The sequence below is a fragment of the Hyperolius riggenbachi genome, chromosome 12 (genome assembly GCF_040937935.1).
Source record: "Hyperolius riggenbachi isolate aHypRig1 chromosome 12, aHypRig1.pri, whole genome shotgun sequence".
NCBI lineage: Eukaryota > Metazoa > Chordata > Amphibia > Anura > Hyperoliidae > Hyperolius > Hyperolius riggenbachi.
Genome location: NC_090657.1, coordinates 81,968,215 through 81,987,026, shown reverse-complemented (window position 1 = coordinate 81,987,026; position 18,812 = coordinate 81,968,215). Strand labels below are relative to the sequence as shown.

The 18,812-nt window shown below is 45.0% G+C and overlaps 1 protein-coding gene across 1 annotated transcript in view; it reads left to right on the top strand.

Annotated features, from left to right (window-relative positions):
• SGSH (N-sulfoglucosamine sulfohydrolase) overlaps positions 1-18,812 on the top strand; it is a 69,416-nt gene that overhangs the window by 22,569 nt on the left and 28,035 nt on the right. The window contains exons 3-6 of the mRNA XM_068263528.1: positions 1,563-1,668; positions 1,748-1,898; positions 9,710-9,866; positions 14,130-14,211. Of these exons, the coding sequence (XP_068119629.1) occupies positions 1,563-1,668; positions 1,748-1,898; positions 9,710-9,866; positions 14,130-14,211 (496 nt within the window). The remainder of the gene's footprint in view (positions 1-1,562; positions 1,669-1,747; positions 1,899-9,709; positions 9,867-14,129; positions 14,212-18,812) is intronic.

Below are 18,812 nucleotides of genomic sequence, written 5' to 3'. Positions count from 1 at the left end.
CCGAGGGCACCTCCTGCCTGCCACGGGCTGGAGGAAGCTCCAGGTAAGTAGATTTGGATTTTTATTTATTTATTTTATTGTCCCTGAACCTTCCCTTTAACCACTTTACCCCCGCCCGTACGAATTTCTCCGTCCCTTTTTCCATCCTTTAACCCCCAGGGACGGAGAAATCCGTACTTTCCGCGCTCCCGCCGCTGCCCGCTCTCCCGCTTGTAAACATGCCGCCCGCCGCTAGTAAACACGCCGCCGCCCGCTCGCCCGGAGATCAATGAATGGGAAAATCCATTCCCGTTTGTTGATCTAAGCCCCGCAATGATCCGCTGCTCTCCTATGGGCAGCGCGATCATTGTGAAAAGAAAACAAACACTCACAGCCTCCTAGTACTTCCTGCGAGCGTCCGGAAGGATGCTCGCAGGTCGCAATAAACAAAAAGTTACTGTTGCCATCTTGTGGCCAAATGGTAAAACTACACCCTAAGCATTTTTTACATAGAAATAAATTAGTGTTACACAAAAAATTAACTCATTACCTCCCACACTCCCCATTTTTTTTTTTTTTTTTTTTTTTTTTTGTAATTTTTTTAAAAAAAATTTACAATTAAAAAAAATACATAAAAAGTTACCTTAGGGACTGAACTTTTTAAATATTTATGTCAAGAGGGTATAACACTGTTACTTTATAAACTATGGGCTTGTAATTAGGGATGGACGCAAAACTGAGAAAAATGCACCTTTATTTCCAAATAAAATATTGGCGCCAAACATTGTGATAGGGACATAATTTAAACGGTTTTATAACCGGGGCAAAAGGGCAAATAAATTTCATGGGTTTTAACTACAGTAGCATGCATTATTTTAAAACTATAATGGCCGAAAACTGAAAAATAATTAATTTTTTTCCCACATTTTTCCTATTTTCCCATTAAAACCCATTTAGAATAAAATAATTCTTGGCATAATGTCCCACCTAAAGAAAGCCTAATTGGTGGCGGAAAAAACAAGATATAGTTTATTTCATTGCGATAAGTAATAATAAAGTTATAGACGAATGAATGGAAGGAGCGCTGAAAGGTGAAAATTGCTCTGGTGCTCAGGGGGTAAAACCCCTCAGTGGTGAAGTGGTTAAGATCAGCGATATGACCCCTGGGGCTAAAGAGTTTGGACATCCCTACGCTAGTGCATTGCAATTCTTGCTGAATCTCAAACGCATTGCTTGCTGCCATATTTAGTGCAATTGGGATTGGATTTGAAGAGGATTTTGCAAGGGCTCACAAAATTGCTTCGTGAATGCACAGGGAAAATGCAATTACAAAATGCAGTTCATTGTGTCAGTGGGAAAAGGTCAACATGACAGAGAAAATGTTCTCAGGAGGCCACTCTCTGTATTCCTTGTGTGAAAAGTCTGTTCTCAGTAAGGCCTCAGTCACACTAATGCGCTTCTGTCCGCTTTTCAGCAATTTGCCTCAACCTGTAACATTGATGTGCTGGAAAAAAAAGCGGACAGAAGCGCACCAAGTGTGAGTAACTCATACGCTGGTAACATTGTATGTTTTTTATGTGCAGCACCAGAATGGGATCTATGGCCTGCATCAGGATGTCCATCACTTTAACTCCTTTGATGAGGTGAGGAGCTTACCTCTGCTGCTCCATCAGGCTGGCATCCGCACAGGTATGGCATTGCTGAGAGTCGGTGTGAAACTGGAAGATGAAAGCGAAGTCGCAATCTAATTGGGTGCATTTTTTTGCAGGGATTATTGGGAAGAAGCATGTGGGACCTGAGAGTGTTTACCCCTTTGATTTTGCCTACACTGAGGAGAACAGCTCAGTGCTGCAAGTTGGCAGAAACATAACACGGATCAAGCTGTTGGTCAGGAAATTCCTTCAAAGTCAGGATCAGAGGTGAACCTTGGAGATACTGGTGTTATTTCGATAAGACAACTGCAACTCTTACAGTCCTTTTTCTTGTACGATATGAGTTATTCAGTGCCCTTTTCTTTCTGATCGCTTTTATAAAGATTTATTGTACTACAATATAATCTTATTATAGTAAACTCTAAGGCCTAGTTTCTTAACATGTGGTACGCGTATCCAAAGGGGTTCTTCTGATGGTTCCAGGGGGTACTCGGGCTTGATATACTTAACCAAGAATAACAAATTTGGAGTTTTAGAAAATAAATCCAATATAAATAACACCAAATTTAGTATTTTTTTTTCCTAAATAACCACTTGCCGACCGCCCACAGCAGATGGGCGGCGGCAAAGTGGACGCCGAGAGGACCGCAATACGCCCATGGGCGTTGCGTCCTTTCGGCATGCCGGGGGAGCTATCGCATCACTGGTTGCACGCGCTTCCCCCGGCAACTGGCTCCGCCTACCCGGGTTGTTAACCCCACGATCGCCGATACAAAGTGTATAATACACTTTGTAATGTATACAAAGTGTATTATACAGGCTGCCTCCTGCCCTGGTGGTCCCAGTGTCCGAGGGACCACCAGGGCAGACTGCAGCCACCCTAGTCTGCACCCAAACACACCGATCAGCCCCCTGATCGCCCACAGCACCCCTCAGACCACCCCCTGCCCACCCCCCAGACCACTGTTTGCACCCAATCACCCCCCTAATCACCCATCAATCACTCCCTGTCACTATCTGTCAACGCTATTTTTTTTTTAATCCCTAAACTGCCCCCTGGGGACTCCTGATCACCCCCCCACCTCTCAGATTCTCCCCAGACCCCCCCACCCACCCCCCCCACTGTGTACTGTATGCATCTATCCCCCCTGATCACCTTTCAATCACCCCCTGTCACTGCCACCCATCAATCAGCCCCTAACCTGCCCCTTGCGGGCAATCTGATCACCCACCCACACCATCAGATCGCCTGCAGACCCGACGTCAGATCACCTCCCAAGTGCATTGTTTACATCTGTTCTCTCTTTTAAACACCCACTAATTACCCATCTATCACCACCTGTCACTGTTACCCATCAGATTAGACCCTAATCTGCCCCTTGCGGGCACCCAATCACCCGCCCACACCCTCAGAATGCCCTCAGACCCCAGCCCTGATTACCTCGCCAGTGCATTGCTTGCATCTATTCCCCCACTAATCACACCTTGAGACACCCATCAATCACCTCCTGTCACCACCTGTCACCCCCTAGCACACCTACCCATCAGATCAGGCCCTAATTTGCCCCGTGTGGGCTCCTGATCACTCGGCCAAACCCTCAGATCCCCCTCAGACCCCCTTCCGATCACCTCCCCAGTGCATTGATTGCATCTATTTTCCCCTCTAACCACCCCCTGAGACACCCATTAATCACCTTCTGTCACCCCCCCCCCAGCACTCCTATCCATCAGATCAGGCCCAATACAACCTGTCATCTAAAAGGCCACCCTGCTTATGACCGGTTCCACAAAATTCGCCCCCTCATAGACCACTTGTCATCAAAATTTGCAGATGCTTATACCCCTGAACAGTCATTTTGAGACAGTTGGTTTCCAGACTACTCACGGTTTTGGGCCTGTAAAATGCCAGGGCAGTATAGGAACCCCACAAGTGACCCCTTTTTAGAAAAAAGACACCCCAAGGTATTCTGTTAGGTGTATGACGAGTTCATAAAAGATTTTATTTTTTGTCACAAGTTAGCTGGAAATTGATTTTTATTGTTTTTTCACAAAGTGTCAATTTCCGCTAACTTGTGACCAAAAAAAAAAAATCTTCTATGATCTCACCATACTCCTAACAGAATACCTTGGGGTGTCTTCTTTCTAAAATGGGGTCACTTGTGGGGTTCCTATACTGCCCTGGCATTTTAGGGGCCCTAAACTGTGAGGAGTAGTCTAGAATCCAAATGCCTCAAAATGACCTGTGAATAGGACGTTAGGCCCCTTAGCGCACCTAGGTTGCAAAAAAAGTGTCACATGTGGTATCTCCGTACTCAGGAGAAGTAGTATAATGTGTTTTGGGGTGTATTTTTACACATACCCATGCTGAGTGGGAGAAATATCTCTGTAAATGGACAATTGTGTGTAAAAAAACAAATTGTCATTTACAGAGATATTTCTCCCACCCAGCATGGGTATGTGTAAAAATACACCCCAAAACACATTATACTACTTCTCCTGAGTATGGCAATACCACGTGTGGCACTTTTTTGCAGCCTAACTGCGCTAAAGGGCCCAAAGTCCAATGAGCACCTTTAGGCTTTACAGGGGTGCTTACAATTAGGCACCCCCCAAAATGTCAGGACAGTAAACACACCCCATAAATGACCCCATTTTGGAAAGTAGACACTTCATGGCATTCAGAGAGGAGCATAGTGAGTCCGTGGTGGCAGATTTCATTATTTTTTTTTTTTTTTTTTTGGTCGCAAGCTAGAAGAAATGGAAACTTTTTTTTTTTTTTTTTTGGGCACAAAATGTCATTTTTCGCTAACTTGTGACAAAAATAAAATCTTCTATGAACTCACCATGCCGCTCAGTGAATACTTTGGGATGTCTTCTTTCCAAAATGGGGTCATTTGGGGGGTATTTATACTATCCTGGAATTTTAGCACCTCATGAAACAGGTGGTCAGAAAAGTTAGAGATGCTTCAAAATGGGAAAATTCACTTTTTGCACCATAGTTTGTAAACGCTATAACTTTTACCCAAACCAATAAATATACACTGAATGGATTTTTTTTTATCAAAGACATGTAGCAGAATAAATTTGGACAAAAATGTATACAGACATTTTACTTTATTTGAAAAATGTCAGCACAGAAAGTTTAAAAAAAAAAATCTTTTTTTTGTCAAAATTCATGTCTTTTTTGATAAATATAATAAAAACTAAAACTCGCAGCAGCAATCAAGTAGCACCAAAAGAAAGCTGTATTAGTGACAAGAAAAGGAGGTAAAATTCATTTAGGTGGAAGGTTGTATGACCGAGCAATAAACCGTGAAAGCTGCAGTGGTCTGAATGGAGAAAAAGGCTCTGGTCCTTAAGGGGTAGAAAGACTGTGGTCCTCAAGTGGTTAAAAGAATCGATAAATGCTTGGAAATTGTTTAGAACCAATTATCATGTACTACGATTAAATATGTATTTGTTAAGGGGTACTTGTGATAATGTTTACTATGCCAGAGGGTACTTTAGTGAGTACTGGGTTTTATAAGGGGTACATACCAATAAAATGTTAAACACTGCTCTAAGGGACCAGGAAAAGTGGTTTACTATATCAGAAATTGTCCTAGAAATTGCCCTGCATGCCCTGGTACATTCTCTGCTACAAAGGAGCAACTCTGTTCTCCCATTGTAAGTACATTACAAGCACTTACACATTTGGTGGACTACAAGGTTAACCCCCCTGGTGGTAATCCCAACCTGTGCTCAGGCTCCGCTTTCTGAGCTAATAGTGGTAAGCCCGAGCACAGGTCCGGCTGGCTCCTAACAGCTCGTGCAGCGCTTTCCTGGGTCCTGTGCGCGATCAGCACTGGCCAGCAGGACCCAGGCTTATTCCAACCCCCGCCCAGAATAGCATTGTATTGGATACAAGTGAGGTTGTATCCAATGCAATGTAGCCATTTGCTTCCTGGCTACGGCTGAGCTGCTGTGCTGTGATCTGTGAGTTACAGATCTGCTGATTTTTCTGCCTACCTTTTACCGATTTTTGCCTGGACTTTAACTCTGCCTTCTGCCTGCACTGATTTCATTTTTGCCTGGACTCTGCTTGATTTACTGTTGATGATTTTTGCCTGTATTTTGACTACTCTTTGCCTGCTGCCTGTACCGACCTCTGCCTGGACTTAATAACACTCTACCTGCCATTTGCACCGACCTCTGCCTGCCTGTAATTTGTTATGGCATCAGCCTCCAGAAGGCATCTCACTGCAGAAGCGATGGTGGAGTTGGAGGACAGCGATCCTGATCTGAAGTCGCTGGCGGACTCAAGTGACAGTGACGCACCTGGAGATCTGTCATCTGACCCAGGTAGCAACATTGACTTTATCGCTACCGAGGTCAGTGATGTCCATGTTTGGGGCCCCATAGATCTTTCTCAGGCTCCGCCACCACCCCCACGTTTCCCTTTCAGTGGGGAGCCTGGCCTGAAGAAAGAATGTGAGCACAACCCCCTGGCCTACCTGCAGCTCTTCTTCACAGACACGGTTATTGAAATGATAGCGGAGGAGACTAACTGCTATGCCACCCAACTACTGCCTGCTCCACAAGGGCGCTTTTCAAGGAGCAGGACATGGGAGCTGGTCATCAAAGAGGACATCTGGTTGTTCTTGGGACTGATTATTCTGCAGGGAGTGGTGGTAGAAGCCCCTGCAGAAATGGTATTGGAGCACCAATAAAATAATCACTACCCCTTTCTTTGGTACGGTGATGTGCGAATATCGCTTTAGCCTGATTATGAAATATTTGCACTTCTCCAACAATGACACCTTTGAGGAGTCCACCCACCCTGCTCCAAAACTGAAAAAGTATGGCAGATGGTGGTTGACAACTTCCTGACCACTTACGTACCAGAGAGGCACATGAGCCTGATGGCCTATAAGGGGGAGGCTGAGTTGGAGCCAATACATAGCATCCAAGCGGGTTTGCTTTGGAGTAAAATCCTACATGCTATGTGAAGCAGCAACTGGATACATCTGGAATATGAAACTGTATACAAGAAAAGGCACCATGTTTACCCCCAGGTTCAGCGACTACGGAGTGGCGACATCCTCTGTCCTGTCCCTTGTTGAGCCTTTACTGGACAAAAGCTATTGTGTCACCATGGACAATTTCTACACATCCCCTGAACTGTTTGAGTTTTTGATCAAGCATAAAACTGATGCCTACGGCACCATTAGGCCTAACAGGCGGGAGATGCCATCTGCCTATACCAAGTAGAAGCTGAAAACTGGGGACATAGTTGCTTGGCTTTTAACTCCTAATTCCAGACAGAAATGCACCGCCAGGGAGGTTGAGTATACAGTAGGGCTGCATAGCCATGGTAGACATGGTACAATATCCAGGGCTCCTTTAAAAATTGCAGCTGTAACTGAATCGAGGCAGGTATTGAAATGTATATTTAAATGCTGTTTTTGCACAATGCACTTAGCGCTGGGCACTTTCTTCCCCTGATGAAGCCTCCTTTTGAGGGGTTGAAACATGTTGGGTTGGTGGGGGGTTCTGATGTAAATAGCATTTTTTTTCTGTCAAGTATACAGTGGTCCTGGTCCCACTACTTGTTTTGTATTGCAAGCACAGGGGGATCCAGAAAATACTATGACCTTGTCCCTCGTTTGTTGATTTAGTTTCAATATAGGACGGCAGCTAGGGATTTTTTTTTATTTTTAATTTCTACCTATTAAAATTTTGTTTTTTCCAATTTTAATAATTGGAATTGTGCTGTTTTTGTTTTGTTTTTTCCCTCTGCATGGAACGGTAAGAAATGATGGTATCATAAGCAGTGGTGCTCGGATACCACTTTTCACTATCTGGAACTAATTCGGATCCGGATATCCAGATATCCAGGTTGGATATCCGAATTTGAGATTTTTATACCCGAATTGAATTCGGATATCCGACCCCACTATCTGGCTGGATTCGGATATCCGAATTGAAAACCAGAAATGGTCTTTTCAAGGCTTCTTATCTGTTTTAGAAGCTAAAAACATTTCTCTCTCTCTCTCTCTCTCTCTCTCTCTCTCTCTCTCTCTCTGTGAGGTGAGAGGCTGTGTGGTGAGTCAACACATTGGCTTAAGGGCTGGTTCACACGGGCGTCTGCTGAGCTTTTGCTTGGCATTGCGTTCAAACGCCAGCGTTTAATCGCCAGCGTTTAAAAGCTAGCTTTTGAAGGCTTTTGAAAAGCGTTCAAGGCTAGCAGTTCTGGTCTCTGCTATTGTTTCCTCACGTTTACCGCCTCTGAAAGCAGCATGTTGCTTTTGAGACTAGACGCAACGCTGGGATCTACTGCCAGGCTTTCATGAAAGCCTGCAAAAGCCAGCTCTAAACGCTCCCATTCACTTGCATGGGATGGCAGTAGATCCCAAAAAAAGCTGCGTTAAACGCCACAAAAACGCCCGTCTGAACCAGCCCTAAGACTTTACCTAATCCTAATCCAAAGCTCCAATATGGGGAAGCTTCTCTGTTTGCAGTTTTTTTTGTTTTTAAGTGTGGTGTCACGGTTCACTCATCTCTTCAACCACAAGAAAAGCCCAGGAGTAGTCTTAGGTACCGTAATATCTATGTTACAGCAGGGCCCTTATAACACTTTCTCTTACAGGGCTATGGAAACAGTTTTGCCCATGCGATAAAGTGAGGTGCAAAAATGAAATCGTACCTAGCCAAGGATGGTTTTGATCCATCAACCTCTGGGTTATGGGTCCAGCACACTCCTGCTGCACCACTCTGCAATCTGCTTAAATTTGTATACAATCTTCAAGTTTAAGAAGGGTACATTAGTTCCCTTCACAAAACACAAAGCCATCCCTGGGTGAGCTTGAACCACCAACCTTTCAGTTAACAGCCAAATGCGCCAACCAATTGTGCCAATGGTTTCGATCCCCTGACCTCTAAGTTATGGGCCCAGCACACTTCCACTGCACCACTCTGCTGCCACACAGTAAATGCTTCATTGTAGGAAAAAGTGGCGTTAAACTTCTTGGAGCAGACTTACTTCCTCCCTCCAAAAGACACACATACATCCCCATAAAATCATTTAGCAGCAACAAATAGTCTCTGTGGCACAATTGATTAGCATGTTTGGCTGTTAACCAAAAGGTTGGTGGTTCAAGCCCACCCAGGGATGGCTTTGTGTTTTGGGAAGGGAACTAATGTACCCTTCTTAAACTTGAAGATTGTATACAAATGTAAGCAGACTGCAGAGTGGTGCAGCAGGAGTGTGCTGGTCCCATAACCCAGAGGTTGATGGATCAAAACCATCCTCTGCTAGGCATGATTTCATTTTTGTACCTCGCTTTATCGCATGGGAAAAACTGTTTCCATAGCCCTGTAAGAGAAAGTGTTATAAGGGCCCTGCTGTAACATAGATTTTACGGTAGCTAAGACTACTCCTGGGCTTTTCTTGTGGTTGAAGAGATGAGTGAACTGTGACACCACACTTAAAAACAAAAAAACAGTAAACAGAGAAGCTTCTCCATATTGGAGCATTGGATTTGGCAAAGTCTTAAGCCAATGTGTTGACTCACCACACAGCCCTGCACCCAGCATGTCTCGTATGACTGTCTATATGATCACTCACCACACAGCCCTGCACCCTGTCTATAAGTAAGCTTTAGGTTAGCAGGAATGGTTGCATGGCCACCTAGCTTTTCATCCTTCCCACCCTTTCCCTGGAATCTTCCAGATTACAAAGTGCTGTCCTTTGCTGTGTGTGTGGTTGTTGGTATAGTGGTGAGCATAGCTGCCCTCCAAGCAGTGGACCTGGGTTCGATTCCCGGTCAATGTATGTGAGAGAGAGAGAGCTGGTGGTGGTCCTTTTTGCTATTGAACCTGTAATCTGGATTCGGCTATCTGGGAGAAATCCACGGATATCCGGGTCGGCCGTGATAGCTATCCGGATTTCTGCCCAACTATCCGGATCCGGCCGGATAGGGTAAAAATGGTCGGATATCTGGGTTACCCGGATATCCGAAATCCGGATGAGCATCCCTGATCATAAGTACACTGTGATTAATAGACGTAATATTTATATGATTGTCTTTGTTCCACAGACCTTTCTTTCTTTACGTTGCTTTCCATGACCCCCACCGCTGTGGACACTCACAGCCACAATACGGCTCATTCTGTGAGAAGTTCGGAAATGGTGAACCTGGCATGGGGCGAATTCCTGACTGGAAGCCACAGTATTATACACCTGAACAAGTCCAGGTGAGATCTACCAGTCACGGGGTCAGTATGCTGGTGCACTGCCATCAGATGGATAAAACTGCATCTAACTCAATACCACATCTACACAAAATACAATTACAGTTGCCAAAGCGTAAATAAAGGCCTGCAGACACGCTAAACAAGTAGTGGAAAACACACTACCAACGCCTTGGAAATGACTTTACCGGCGATGTTGCTGAAACAAGTTTTTTTCCACAAACCGATATTACAAGGAACAGCTCATTTAAATAATGTGTGCGCAAGCGAAAACAACAGTATGCACAACATGTCCGCATTCAGTAGAACAGTGTTGTTCAAACGACATTGTACACACGGCCAACTGCAGATCTGCCCAACAGTTGTGTGAGTTGATCCAACGGACAGATCAGGCAAAATGCCTGATGTCGGTCGCTTGTCATGTTGTTTGGCTACATTTTTGCGCACTGTTGTTGCAAAAATATGAAATATGTCGTTTGCCAGATGTTTCAAATCAAATTAGGTGTGTGTGTGTGTGTGTGTGTGTGTGTGTGTGTGTGTGTGTGTGTGTGTGTGTGTGTGTGTGTGTGTGTGTGTGTGTGTGTGTGTGTGTGTGTGTGTGTGTGTGTGTGTGTGTGTGTGTGTGTGTGTGTGTGTGTGTGTGTGTGTGTGTGTGTGTGTGTGTGTGTGTGTGTGTGTGTGTGTGTGTGGCTTAACCACTTCGCATCCAGACCTTGTTTCCCCCTTATGGACCAGAGCAGTTTAACGTTTTAGCTATGTCCCTATTTAAAGGGGCACTGCAGCGAAAAACTGTAAAATTTAAAATATGTGCAAACATATACAAATAAGAAGTACATTTTTTTTTTCCCAGAGTAAAATGAGCCATCAATTTCCTTTCTCCTCAGCAGCAAGATCTGAGAGACGGTAACAGGATAGGGCGTATCACCCGGCATCAATGATACCCGGCGTATAAGATGACCCACAACTTTTCCGAAGATTTTCAAGGGTTAAAAAGTAGTCTTATACGCAGGAATATACAGTACTTTTCTCCTATAATGCTGTCACTTACAGTAGGTTGTAGAAATCTGACAGAAGTGACAGGTTTTGGACTAGTCCATCTCTTTATAGGGGATTCTCTGGGATATATTTATTTTCAAAAGCACTTAGTGAATGGCAGTTGCTCTGTCCAACTGCCAAAAAAAACTGTGTAGCTAGCAAGGAAGCTGGCCAGCATCATTGTTTAAATCCTTTTAGGGAATATCTTTATAAAGAATAAAAGCCTTGCTGAGAATCCCCTATGAAGAGATGGACTAGTCCAAAACCCGTCACTTCTGTCAGATTTCTACTGCCTACTGTAAGTGACAGCATTATAGGAGAAAAGTACTGTATATTCCTGCGTATAAGACTACTTTTTAACCCTTGAAAATCTTCGGAAAAGTTGTGGGTCATCTTATACGCCGGGTATCATTGATGCCGGGTGATACGCCCTATCCTGTTACCGTCTCTCAGATCTTGCTGCTGAGGACTGTAGTTCAGCAGCGCAGGCGCACATGTGTGAGATCTGAGAGGCAGAGAGGGAGGTAAATCGGATACAAGGGTGGGCTAGAAGGGTGAAAGAGGCGTGTTTTATGGGCACAGCGCAATCTATTCTTCCATACCGCTCTGATAAACAAGTACACAAGGAGAGCTGACCAATCCAACCAGTCAATTGACTTTATACTGTTATATACTGGGTACCACATACAGTACAGCACCAGTATATGAGAGAGAGATTTTGTTTGTTTTTTTCTCTTTGTATTACTTATCTAACTATGAATAAAGCTAGTATTAAAAAAGAAAAGAAACATTTTCAAACTATGATGCAAATTTTCTTGACCCGGGAGCACAACAATGAAGCCTTCTTAAATGTTGGGCCAAAAATCTGAACAGGTATGCTGGGTTTGAAAAAAAAAATATATATTTTTTTTTTATGTTCCCCCAGTTTCCACCAGCTTTATCCCCCAGTATAGATAGTCAGTATAGATCTGGCTATACTGTGGGAGCTGATACTGGAGACACATCTGGCTAACGCCCCCCCTTGCCCCCCCCCCCCCCCCCCCCCCCCCCAGGATAGCCAGATGTGTCTCCAGTATCAGCTCCCACAGTATAGGTATAGCCAGATGTGTCCCCTGCATTTGCTACCCCCAGTATAGAAAACAAGGGAAATAGTATTACCACGTCCTTGTGGCTTTTATGAATTCAGAGGATGTAGATATACTGTAGTGGTGGGAAAAGTGGTTAAGGGGCTGGTTCACTCAGGCGCTCCTCAGCGATTTGCTGATCGCTGGCGACCAGCAAATCGCTGTGACAAATGTATCCCTACGGGATCATTCTCACTACAGCGTTTGCGATTTGCAGAAATTTCAAACGAGCTGCATGCAGCATTTCAGGGATAATCGGGATATGATTCTCCTGAATTGGAATCCCAAATTGTGGTAAAATTGTGTGCCTCTCCAAGAGTGAGCCAGCTCTAAGAGGGGGCCTGCTAGTTAGTGAAGTAAAACAAAGCAACTTGCATCATATAACCGTGTCCCATAGCACTGCATTAAAACCATTTAGCTGTGGGCTTGTGCAGCTTTGTCATAACCTATTTCACTAGTGTGTGGGAATGGGAGGGAGGTGGAAAATCTAAAACTGGAGACAGGCTTAAAAGAGAATACAAGTTGAATTAATGATGTGATAAAATATATTACCGGAAGCAGCACGTCTTGCTGATTCAAATGCTCTGTTTTCCTCCGTTCTCACCTGCTCCTGCCACCCACTGGGTCCAAGAAAAGTTTCAGTACTCAATAGCCAAAATGTCCGTGACCTCGAAAGTACTTCCAGGTCACGGAATTACACGAGAGCCGTGCACGAGAGGGCCTGAGCCCTGGGCATGCTCAGTAGATCCTCTTGTGCACTTGCTTTTTTTCTTTGCCTGTAGCCTCTGGATGATGTCAGCGCCAGTGTCTTGGGAGCGAACACAAAGAGGAGAATTAGAGGCTGGGAGAGACACTGGAGGGGGCTGTATGCAGCAGTCCCTCTTCTGCAAAGGATGCCCCTTCCTGTGGAAGCTGCTGACAAGCTTGTTGTTTTCGGGGGGCTGAGGCAGCTACCGGGGGGGACGCAAGGGAGACAAGTAAGGACACAGAGGTATGTAGTAACCTCACTAGCATGCCTCTGTGTCCTATTTACTATGGAAATTCCGCCTTGGGTACACTTTAAAGGGACTCCGAGCTCTGAGTAAAAATAAAATTTGAACTTACCCGGGGCTTTCTCCATCCCAGCCCTGGTCGGGACGTCCCACGCCGGCCTCCTGGCTCTTCTCCCGGCGGCTGTCCGCATAGCGCGGACAGGCCGGGCCCCCGGGCGACACTGGCGAGTGTCGGGGCTTCTCCTTCCCTATACGTCACGAATGACGTCACACGCCGGCCGCCGCGCGTCATGACGGTGGCCGGCGTGACAGCACGGCGCATGCGCGGTTTAATCGTATAGGGAAGGAGAAGGCCCGACACTCGCTAGTGTCGCCCGGGGGCCCGGCCTGTCCGCGGGAGGAGAGCCAGGAGGCCGGCGTGGGACGTCCCGACCAGGGCTGGGATGGAGAAAGCCCCGGGTAAGTTCAAATTTTATTTTTACTCAGAGCTCGGAGTCCCTTTAACTGTGAACAAGCGCTTGGAAGAACAAAGAGAAATCGAGAGCCCAATATGGTGTAGTATTGTTAAGTTGGTTGTGGTTTAAAGCAAAATATTTAGAAATACTCACAAACATGGGTTTCCCATAGGCAACCACTTCAAATGCAGGTGGGGAGTATTAGAACCTGACCCCACTCAGGTTATTAAGATGTCGCTCTCTGTAGATAAGAAACGGGGTAGCACCCCTCCACCGAGCGTGGAATCAAGATTTCAGCAAGGCTTGTTGTACAGAGGCGCCAGAGTAGAATAAAAATGTTTAAAAACTGTCTAAAAGAGGGGGATGTTCAGGTGGACTTACCTCCCTCGAAAATATAGAACTCAATTGAGTCACAATATATCAATACAAAAAAAACGTTTTATTTAACTCCACTTAGTGCAACGCGTTACGCAGGTGTGGTCCTGCTTCATCAGGCAAACAGGAGTATAACTCAATGGGTCTAGATGCAGAAGTGAGTGCCTCTGTACACCAAGCCTTAACTGTGAACAATGCTATCAGCATAAAAAAAACTAGTATTTTTTTACAGTAAATATAAGAAAAGTAAAAAAAATTTTTTTTTTTATTTTTGGTTAATTTCAGGTTCCATTTTTCATCCCAGACACGCCCAGTGCTAGAGCTGACCTTGCTGCTCAGTATACAACAATTGGCAGGATGGACCAAGGTAAGTTAGCCAAACACCTCTGAATGTGTGTGCGTTTTCTCTTTATATATTATAAGAATCTGTTGGTAGCCCCCCTCTCCAAAAAACAAAAACCTGCACACACATAATTAGGCAGTGCTCACCATCAAATACCACAGTTGGGCAGTGAGCACAGACGCACACACAGACGCACGCGCACACAGACGCACACACAGACGCACGCACACACAGACGCACGCACACACAGACGCACGCACACACAGACGCACGCACGCACAGACGCACGCACGCACAGACGCACGCACGCACAGACGCACGCACGCACAGACGCACGCACGCACACACAGACGCACGCACGCACAGACGCACGCACGCACAGACGCACGCACGCACAGACGCACGCACGCACAGACGCACGCACGCACAGACGCACGCACGCACACACAGACGCACGCACGCACACACAGACGCACGCACGCACACACAGACGCACGCACGCACACACAGACGCACGCACACACAGACGCACGCACACACAGACGCACGCACACACAGACGCACGCACACACAGACGCACGCACACACACAGACGCACACACACAGACGCACACACACAGACGCACACACACAGACGCACACACACAGACGCACACACACAGACGCACACACACAGACGCACACACACACAGATACACACACACAGATACACACACGATCCCAAGAGGGGTCCCCATGGTAATTTACCAGGTGGGTCCCATGGGTTGTTGCTGCATCCCACCTCAAACTGACAATATTTGAACCCGTATAACTGCATCTGGTGTGCTCTTCTGGTTGGGAAGGCAGTGGGCAGATATTCTATTATTTCTTACAATGATGGACATTTGAAGCTCTGGAGAGCCACATAAAATGGCAAGGAGGGCCGCATTCGGCCAGCGGGCCTTGTGATTGACACCTGTGGTCTGAAGAATACGGTATCGTTAACCCCCGAAAAAACAATAAATTAGCTGCCATTAACCCCTTGCCCAGAGAAAATCCGGTTTGTGTAGAACTATAGGTTGATTCATAGGATGGTTGAAATAGATGTATATTCTAATTTTAATTGAAATGGAGTTACATTTTAAAGTGTGGTTTTTTTTTTTTGTTTTGTTTTTTTGTGGTTTTTTTTTTTTTTTGTTCTTTTTTTCTGTAAATAGAGATTAAAAATTGCCATTATCATTTAAGAGACTCGCCCACACAAGGGGCATTACAGCTTGGAATGGGAATGAATCTAGCTTTATCACCTTTCATGTGATTTGGGCTACATAAGAGCCAGATGCAGCCTGAAATGTGAACACCCTTTTCCCAGTGAGGGGACCCAGGAACTGGCTGTGACCCTTAATGACCCGTAATCATGTGCCGTCATATGGCTCACCGTGTGTGCCCCACTTCAAAGGGCAATGCTTAACACGGATTTAAGTTTTAGTGTTTTTCCTTCTCACATCCCAAAGCTCTAAACTTGTCAATGTTTCCTCTGTGAGGGAGATCTGTGCTATATGTCCATATAAAATGTCTTACTAGAATCCAACCAGAAATGGGAAAAAATTATTGAAATACAGTTGATTCCTGACATAATTCCATAATTTTCAAGCTGTAATAACCTCTATGGCAGACCTGAAATTAAAGTGAACCCGAGGTGAGAGTGATATTGAGGTTGCCCATATCCGTTTAATTTTAAGCAATACCAGTTGCCTGGCTGTCCTCCTGATCCGGTGTCTCTAATACTAGGTACACACAATGAGATTTGCTGGCAGATTTACTGCGTGATCGATTATTTCCAACATGTCTGATCTGGTTGCTAATCAATTTCCGATTGATTTTCCATAGAAGTGAACGAAAGCGTTTGGAAATCAAAAATAATCGATGTCACAGTAAATCTGCCCAAAAAAATAAATAAAAAAAAATCCCATCGTGTGTACCTAGCATAATACTTTTAGCCATAGACCCTGAACAAGCATATGCATATCAGTGAAGCATTGATCACAGTTAAAGGACAACTGTAACGAGTGATACGGAGGCTGCCATATTTATTTCCTTTTAAAGTGACCCTTAAAGGGGAACTTCAGCCTAAACAAACATACTGTCATCAAGTTACATTAGTTATGTTAATTAGAATAGATAGGTAATATAATCTCTTACCCACCCGGTTTTAAAAGAACAGGCAAATGTTTGTGATTCATGGGGGCTGCCATCTTTGTCATGGGGGCAGCCATCTTTTTGGTTGAAAGCAGGTGACAAGGAGCAGGAGACACAGTTCCAACTGTCCTGTGTCCTGATTACCCCTCCCAGCTCCACACGCTAGGCTTCAAATGTCAAATTCAAAATGTAAAAAAAAAAATTTCACCAAAACAGCAGAACGAGAACAAAAACATCAGAAATCCCATCATGCTTTGCACAGCATCAGGGGAAAAAAGCCCGGGCAGTTTTCTTCTGTGCAGCTAAAAATGAGGCTTGTTTAAGAGAAACAAAGTTCTGATGCTGTGAAACTGTTAAAGTAACACCAGGCCTTTTCAGTGCTGCTAAGTCGATTTTTAGTCCGGAGGTTCACTTTAAGCCCCAAAAAATGAGTTTTACTCACCTGGTGCTTCCAATAGCCCCCTGCAGCTGTCCGGTGCCCTCGCCGTGTCCCTCCGATCCTCCTGTCCCCGCCGGCGGCCACTTCCGGTTTCGCCGTCAGCCGCAGACAGGCTGGGAACGTGAGTAATTCTTCACGTTCCCAGCCACAATAGCGCCTTTTATGCTGCTATAGCAGCCCTCTATGCTTTTTTTTTTTTTTTTTTTTGGCTCAAGGGTCACTTTAAGCAATACCAGTTACCTGGCTATCCTGCTGATCCTCTGACTAATACTTTTAGCCATGGCCCCTGAACAAGCATGCAGCAGATCAGGTGTTTCTGACATTATTGTCAGATCCGACAAGATTAGCTGCATGCTTGTTTCTGATGAGCAGGGCTGGCAGGCAACTGGTATTGTTTAAAATGAGACCAATATGGCAGTCTCCATATCACACCTTGGGTTCACTTAAAAAAATTTCCAACCCCTCTCCCCACACACCAATTTGCACCTTCTTTGTATAAGGTACTCCAAAATAGCAACTGTTATCTCAGCAGACCTCGGATATCCACTGTATGGGAGTGTACTCTTTCTTCTCGCCTGCTCCCATATGACTGCTGCTTTTTTTTCTTTACACTGAAGGAGCTGAGATAGTTGTTATGGCCCATACTCACGGGCTACAATTGTCGCCGCAACCACGTGTTGCGGCGACAGGTCGCCCGTGAATATGAGGCGCGCACCCTGAACCGTCGCTTGTCGCTGCTGTCGCCAGGCGATTGGCGGCGGTCAAACGCATGGCGACAGTTGCCGCCGCAACTGTCGCTAGTCCGCGTGAGTATGCGGACTAGCGACAGCAACCAATAAAGAATTCACAGTGCTTCTGGTGGGGGGGGGGGGGGGGGAGGAGCGTCGGCGACGGCTTCCGTTGCGTCAGTAATCCCTCTTCCGCCGTGTGTATGCGGAGGGACCCGGCGACGAAGTGTCAGGCACACGCTGCCGTGTGCTAGCGACGAGGGACAAAAGTAGCCCGTGAGTATGGGCCATTAGACAAGTCATGACTCTGAAGTTGGCCTCTGCTGCGTTAGCATGACAAGTGGATTTCTCTCTGTTGGTAGCCCTCCATGAACAAAGAATCCTCAACTGTCTTTGAAAAGAGCAGTGTCATGCTAAATTAGCGGCTACACTTAAAGGGACACAGGCCACATTTAGCTGCAGGCAAAATGGACAGAGGACATTTGTATAGCAATATAAGGAATGATTAAGCATGCACTGAAATGCACTGAAATGCTCATAGGCTTGAAGGAGAGTTTATCTTTGTATGTGTCGGAGTGGTGCAACTAAATATTTTGAATTAAAAAAAAGTTTGGTTTGGGTCCACTTTAAGGCTGTATTTTAAAAGAAACCTTCTTAAAGGACAACCGAGGTGACATTTGACATGTGTATGCACAGTGCCTAGCACACAAGTAGGCTGTGTTCCCCTTTTTTTTTTTTTTTTTTTTTTTTTTTCTCTGCCTTTTCATACCCCTCACTGATAAGTAATTACAGCCATAAAACACTTCCCTGGTGGTAAATGGCTTCTGGAAGCAGATAAGAGATCGAAAGGATCAATAATTCATAGATTTGAGCTCTAGCATACTTCAATGCATGTGTCATTGAGCAGAGACAATGACCACAGTAAAAACCTAAAAACTAGATTTAGATATAAAATAAAACTCTGGGATATGTTAAAAAAAAAAAAAGTAATTTTTAGGAGAAGTGGGATAGGTACAATTGTTTGTTTTTGTTTTTTTTTTCTTTTTGTTTTTTTTCCTCATTTAGTTTATTTTCACCTCGGATGTCCTTTTAAAGGCCTCTTTTTACATGGGAGGCTGAACTGCATGCTTTCTGGTCAGTGAAGCCTCCGATCTTCTGGCCACTGAGCACATTCCAACATGCATTTTAAATGGGCACTAGGGAGAAAATGATGTTGTTCCATTATCCCCACCATTTATTTATTATGGACAGCATAACTTTCACCATACTTTGTGTAGTAAAAG